The 7788-nt window shown below is 34.0% G+C and overlaps 1 protein-coding gene across 1 annotated transcript; it reads left to right on the top strand.

The window, feature by feature from the left end:
- The first annotated feature begins 6740 nt into the window (after positions 1 to 6740).
- On the top strand, positions 6741 to 7538 carry LOC145062230 (uncharacterized). Its single transcript, XM_079009865.1, has one exon. The coding sequence runs from the start codon at positions 6741 to 6743 to the stop codon at positions 7536 to 7538; it is 798 nt and encodes a 265-aa protein (XP_078865991.1).
- The last annotated feature ends 250 nt before the right edge of the window (positions 7539 to 7788 follow it).

Genomic DNA, 7788 nt, shown 5'->3' with positions numbered 1-7788 from the left:
ACTATACTTGATTATTCAATTTCACTTGAATCTTGGAAACGCTACATAGAAATGCCAATAAATTGATAAAAGTAAATGGCAAACATTATTTCTAACTTTGATATGAGTTAGGAAACACAAAAATAATTTGAAGTCTCAAAGATTCAGTTAATTTAGCTATCTAAATACTTATTAAATCTCAAAACCCTAAAAGGCTTAAAAACCTAAATTGTATAAATTCAACCTCAAAAATACTATAAAAATAATTATGAACCTTATAATATTATCTTATAGTAATTAAAATTATTAAAATATAATCAAAGATAGAACAACTTAATTATTGAACATTTGATCATATTTTGTGAGTTAAGTTAAAAAGGATTTATTAAAAAAAATCAAGGCTTAACTAACTCTGTTATAAAAATCTGAAAGAAAAAGTTTAAAACTTTAGGGATTTATTTAAAAATAGATGGAAGAGAGAGGGAATCTCTCTCCTCCATCATCAATTTGGCCCCTCTCTCCAAGAAAGCCTCTTCCCAAAGCACCTTATCATTTCTTTTTCTTTCCCACACTTCTCTTTCACTTGCTCTGACACTGCAACTCTTCCATCACTCCATTTCACTCTTCCTCTCTCTTAAAACCACGTAATGTTCTAGAAAATAAGGCCAAGAACACTCAAGATACTCAAAATCTTCCTCATCTAGTGTTGTTTATTAAAGTAGAACACGATTTTCCTTCATTTTCCTTCAAGTTTACATGTTTTCTTGCATATCTTCTTCTCCTACACCATTCTAATAAAAGATCATGAACACATAGAAACATACACACACGTACACTTTTAGTTTTGATGATGATGGTGGTAGGACTTCACCCAAAAACATCATGCATGGCAAGATGGTGAAGTCGCATGACCTAAACCTAAGTCAAAATCAAGGAAATGCACTTTTCTACATGTTTTTAAGGAAAATCACCACAAACACCCGAAGCTTTCGTTCAAAAAAAACTTTTGGACATTTCAAACTCATGAATGGTCTTCAAACCAACATGCATGTGATGATCTTCAAGCTTATATGGTAGATAATCAAAGGATGTGGTTAAAAAATTTTCAAATATGTTCATAAAAGATTTATTCACAAAAAATACCCAAAACTCATTTTCTGCCTAAAACCGATTTTATCCAGAATCCCACCAACAAAATGAAAACTTCTGGAAATTTTCAGAAAGTAAATTACTTTTCTCAAATTATTGCAATTATTGCAAGAAAATAAAGCAATAATTCAAAATAAATACTATTTTCGGTAAATAAATTATGGAAAACTTTTGATGTTTCTCTTTCATCTGTTAAAGAATTTCCATAAGGTTGCATGTATTTCTATGACAATTTTCTGTTGATTTCGAATTTATTTTTTCTGAAGTAAAATAAATAGTAAAACTCAATTATGAATGTTCAAAGCCATATTTAGTATTTTTTGCATCTTTTCGATATCATAAAGACTCCTTGCAAGGCTCTATAGATTTTTCCAAGAGTATTTCTTATTTCTCCCGATTTAATGTAAGTTTAAGAGGTTAAATTGATAATAAATAGCTACATTTGTCCAAAAATTAGAAAGCTTTACCATCATATCTACCAATACATATTAATGTTGAATAAAAATTTTAATGAATTTTTCTTACTGTTTAGTAATTTTTCATGAATTAATACTTATTTTTTGAAAATAAATCAGGCAAAAATCCTTAAAATGTTCTACAAATCACAAGAAATTACAATAACATCATGTATTATAGTTTAGCCACAAATATAAAGATTGGATAGTTATATAAATTGTTATTATTTATTTGCAGTTTTAATATATTAAATACCCAAAAATCATAAACACAGGTTAGTTATTATTTATTTGCAGTTTTATGTCATGTTTCTTTCATTTAATACACATAAATAATAAAAACTTGACTATACTATATGAAAACTACTTTTTGCTTTTTTATAGATTACATAGAGTTTATATCAATGGTAAATAAATTTAAATAATTTATTTAAACTATTTACTATTTACTTCCAATTTTCTAAGATTAAACACCCATAAATCAAAAAATCGGACTCCACTAGTTGAAAATCATTTTTCACATTTTTCCCAGTTTATATAAATTTCATAATAGTTGTATAAAAATATTGTTAATTTTTCTTAACTACTTACAATATTTCCATGAATTTGTGATAATTCATGTCTTCAAATATGGGAAAAATAGTTATATATATATATATATATATATATATATATATATATATATATATATATATATATATATATATATATATATATAATTCAAACATTTTATGGAATTCTTTGACTACAATTGGAACACAAATAAAAAATTAAGTGATTTTTAATTACCATTTTCCATTTAATTATAATTTCTTGGTGTAAAACACATTTAAAATACAAAAGTAGGTGTTGTTGATGAAAAGTAGCATTTAATAATTTTCCCTATTTAAGGATACTATGAAACAAATACACAAAAAGTATAAGAATTTTTCATGATCATTTACTATTTTTCCATGATTTTGTGATTATTCAAGGAATTAAAATAGTGAAAAATTGTTAGACAAATCAAAAATTCAATAAAATATTTCTTAAGGTCTTTGACTTCAGTTAATATTGAAATATAAAGTTTGTGAAAACTTATAACTGATTTGATTTAGTTTTGAATATTTAATCATTTGAAACACCTCCTAAATGTTATAGTTACACTTCAATTGACATTGCAAAAAATGGGATTTTTCTCTTAAATTTGATATTTAACAAATTGATCCATGTATTAGGGCCAGGATCGTCAAAGCATTTAGATGATCAAACCTCATCAAATATTCAGGATCCTCAAACGTCATCAAATATTCAGGATCCTCAACTATCTTAGGATCCCGACTATTACCAATATTATTACTTACTAACATTTATAACGGTTGTATTTCATTTATAATTGACACATGTGCAGAAATAGACAAGAGAACTCTTATTCTCAATAGAGTCGTCTCAACTATGTTAATGACCCAAAATACCAAGTCCAACAATGTTCACAAAGCTTGTCATAGAGGATCCCAGGAATATCTTACATCTTGTTAGCTAACTTAGACTATATATTGACACATGTATCTTGCACACAACACACACTGCTTACTCTTAGCATACTCTACAAACTTTTTCACTTATTCTTATTGAAATACTCTTTGTAATCATCATTTTATATTAATAAAAACATCAAGGAAGGTGATCATTATTAGTTCCCAAGGTTTTGTATCGGAGATCCTAGAAAGGATCAAGGGCTTTCCTTGTTAACAATCGTGTCATTCTCTTCACCTTTTTCTATTTCACAATTCGAATATCACAACTTCTCATTCAAGTTGGTTGATTTTTACTTGTGTAATTTTTACCAAAACAATTTGGTGCCTACCTTGAGGTTGTGGTGTTCAAAATCCTCGAAAGATCAAGCCTACACAACTGATCCTTTATTCATCCTCCACTCCTTCCATTCCAGCCAAAAACCTACCACCTCCTCCGAGTGGACCCCCTGGTTAGAGGAAAGCGCCTGACATTTCCAAGAAAAACACCACTCTTGTCATTAACCAAGGAAGTTTGGGATGTTTAGGACTCCAAGATCCGACTGCTACGGTTACTACTGCTGCACTCTTCGCTATGATGAGGAAAATGATGCAACATATGACTTAACAACAAGATGACAACATAACACTACTTAGATCAGTGGAGAAGATGATGGATAAATTTTAGAAATCCCACGAAACGATGCCCACAATTACACAACCAAGGATTCTAAACTTCGACAATGCGGGAACCTCATGATATCAACAGGGGAACACAACTCCTGCTACAATTGCATCACCCTGGGGGACAACTATGAATCATCGAGGATCTATGATCAATGATCTCAATGAGAATTTCAATACTCCTAGAAACCTTGAATCTAGTAACTTCTTAAACAGCAATACAACCAATACTAACTCTATGAACGTTGATGCAGGAATAAGTCCAAACATGGCTAGGGAAATTCAACAGAAGCATCTCCAACAAGTCACATGATCTCGAGATTTGCTCATGCAATCGTCGATACCGAAATTCCTAAGCGCTTCCAGACTCCTAGCATGAGGCCTTACGCTGGAACAATAGATACTGAAGAGCATGTAGCACAATACCGAGAAAGGTTGGAGATCATTCCCATCTTAGTGTACTTGAAAGAAGCTTGCCTTTGCAAAGGCTTTAGTTCAACCCTCACGGGATCAAATCTTAAATGACTGCTAAACGTTCCTCCGTATTTTATCACTTTATCTGCATACTTAGTTAATATTTTCAATAACTAGTTTTCTTATAGTAGAATCTTCGAGAAGAGCACTAGTGATTTGTATCGGGTGGTTCATGATCCTAAGGAATGACTTAGGGATTTTGTCAACAGGTTTGGTAGGGAAGCTATGAGCATCCCTAATATTGACATCACGACTGCTGTAAAAGCCTTAAAGATGGGTCTAAGGAAGGATTCACTCTTCTACAAAAATATCGTGACGAACCTATGCAAGAGATTGGACGAAGTTAGGTGTCAAGCATTGAGATTCATAAGGCTTGAAGAAGATAAAGAAGTCCAAAATAGGAGCAGCTCTTCAAGTCAATTAGAGAATCCTAATAGGAAGACCAAATCCTTGGCTCCAAGATCCTACAAATCCAATCCGTATTCCAAACTAGGCCCTTATAGGGTTAATGCCCTCGAAGATGAAGGAGTGGAAGGGGAACCTCCTGATATAACTGACTATTGTTTTTCTGTGGATGTTTTTGGTTTAATCCATGCTATTCAGGATCTCGGAGATAAAGCAATGTAGCGAAAGAAGGATAACAAGTCCACCAGTTGGAAAGACAAGTCCAAATGGTGTGCTTACCATGAAGATTCCGGTCACATGATGAGGATTGCATAGCCCTAAGAATGGAGATCAGTTATCTCCTTGGCAAAGGGCATCTTAACGAAATCCTCGGAAGAAAGAAAGAAAAGCCCAAGGAGTACAACCAGGATGGTCACAAGTTCCCGGAGAAACCATGATCTCCACCCCCAAATACCAAGATAATTAACTTTATCTCGGGCGGTTCTAATATTTGTGGTACTTGTTATTCTAAGGCTAAAAGACACGCCAAGGTCTCTAAAACAGAAAAGGAGGATAACCCACAGAAGAATACATCAGTTAAAAATGAAAAGGAAATTACGTTTGACGAGATGGACAGGGAAGGGATCCATGATCCTCACCATGACGGACTTGTGATAACAATATACACTGCCAACCACTTTGTCAGAAAGATCCTTGTTGACGGAGGATCCTTGGTCAACATCGTACTCTTGGATGCACCGAAGAGGATGAACATCCCGTAATCGGAGATAATCAAAAGATCCTTGGTCCTCATAGGATTTAGTGGATAAACCAAACACACCATTGGGGAGATAAAGCTACCAATATACATAGAGGGGGTAAACTCTATTCAAAATTTATGTGTTATTGACACTTTATCTTCTTATAATCTCATATTAGGTAGACCGTGGATCCACGAGAAGAAAGCGGTTCCATCAGCATATCAACAGTGTGTAAAGAGGCTTATTATGTAGGGAACAATGAAGATCATGGTAGATCAAAAAGAGTCAAAGGAATGTTATAAAACCTCTATGAAGACTACGACGAAACCACAACAAGCATAACAATTAAGGTAGGGGCACGACACGTTCTAGAAATCAAGGAGCAAGACAGTGCCCCTGAGCAGCCATGATCCTGATGCTAAAGTCCTTATAGGATCCTCTATACCTGAGAAAATTGAGCAAGACCTATTAAACTTGCTTCGAACTAGAAGCAAGACGTTCACATGGAAACACAAAGATAGGACAGGTATAGACAAGAGTATTATCATTCACAAACTTAATATTGATCCTTCTTTAAGACAGATACATCAAAAGAGAAGGAAGTTTGCACCTGAAAGGAATCAGATCATCCGGGAAGAAGTAGAAAAGCTCCTCAAGACAGGGATGATTATGGAAGTAAGTTCCCAAGATGGCTAGCTAATGTAGTTGTTGTACAAAAGAAGAAGAACAAGTGGCAAGTACGTACAGACTACATGAATCTGAACAAGGCTTGTCCTAAGGTTCCTTTCCCTCTACCAGACATTTACTCCATGATTGATTCAATGGCTAGCCATGAACTCTTAACCTTCAAGGATGCTTCAACAGGATTCCAACAAAACTAGATGGAACCATACGATCCAGAAGATACAACATTTATAGCACAAACAGGTATATACTGTTACACTGCAATGATTTTTGGTGTTAAAAATGCAGGTGCAACATATCAACGACTGGTGAACCGGATGCTTAAAAACAAGTTGCGGGACACTATGGAGGTCTACATTGATGATATGGTGGTGAAGTCCTTGAAAGCTGAAGATCATCTCAGGGATCTCAAAGAAGCCTTCGACATTATAGATGAAGACAAAATGAAGTTGAATCTGTTTAAATGCCACTATGGGATGAAGTCAGGAAAGTTCCTTAGGTATATGGTAACCAAGAGAGGAATAGAAGCAAGCCCCAAGCAGATCAAAGCAATCATCGAGTTGAAATCTCCATCTTCAACAAAAGACATTTAAAGGCTAATCAAAAGAGTAGCGACACTCAACAGGTTCATTTCATGATCCTCAGAAAGGTGTAAGCCCTTCTAAGATACGTTAAAGATGAAAAAGAAGATTGAATGGACCGAAGAATACGAAGAAGCTTTTCCAGAACTCAAAAGATACTTAAGTTCCACACCACTTTTGGTGACGTCTATAGATGGAGAACCATTTCTCCTCTACCTCTCGGTATCCTTAAGTGCAGTAAGTGTTGTCCTAGCCAAGGATCTTAATGAAGACATACATCATACCTACTATGTAAGTAAAAGTATTTTGGATCCTGAAACTAGGTATTCTTATCTTGAAAAATTAATTCCTGCATTAGTAAATGCTTCTACTAAATTAAGACATTATTTCGAGACACATACTATCCATGTGAAAACTAATTATCCTATTAAGAATGTGATGAGAAAATTAGCGATGTTAGGAAGGATGGAAAAATTGTCATTAAAGTTAAGCGTGTTTGATATCAAATATGAGCCAAGATCCGCCGTAAAGTCACTAGCATTAGCAGACTTTGTGGCTGACTTTAGTGATGATCTACAAAACGAAGTAGACACTGAATCTAAACAACTCCTAGAACATGAACACTTGGGAAAATGGACACTATTCACGGATGGAGGTTCAAAAAAAAAAGGAACCGAGCTAGGGATCATAATAAAATCACCACAGGGAGACATCCTACCCCAAACAGTTATTTACGAATTAAACACAACCAACAACAAAGCGGAATACATAGTACTCATTATGAGACTAGAATTCGTTAAGGATCAGCAAACCAAGGATCTTCAGGTATTTGATGATTCTTTATTATTAACCAGTCACTTAAGTGGATCTTATGTAGTGAAAGGTGAAAGATGAGCATTATACCTCGAGATCCTCCAAAAATTAACCTCTGATTTTGAAAACTTTAGGCTAACCCAAGTTCCCAGGGAAGAATACACAGAAGCAGATGTGTTAGCCTACTTAAGCTCTTCCATAAGGATCCCACAAGAAATGAAGATCCTTATAACCCACATAATAACTCAAGCTATATAAGCCCTTTCCGACAAACTCGACGATACTGAACAACTGATAAGTGTAGTAGCCATCGGAGATCCTAACCCTCAAA

This window comes from Lactuca serriola, chromosome 1 (genome assembly GCF_051521515.1).
Source record: "Lactuca serriola cultivar US96UC23 chromosome 1, Lser_US96UC23_V15, whole genome shotgun sequence".
Lineage (NCBI taxonomy): Eukaryota > Viridiplantae > Streptophyta > Magnoliopsida > Asterales > Asteraceae > Lactuca > Lactuca serriola.
The sequence above is the reverse complement of the archived record's forward strand: the minus strand, read 5'-3'. Positions and strand labels throughout refer to the sequence as shown.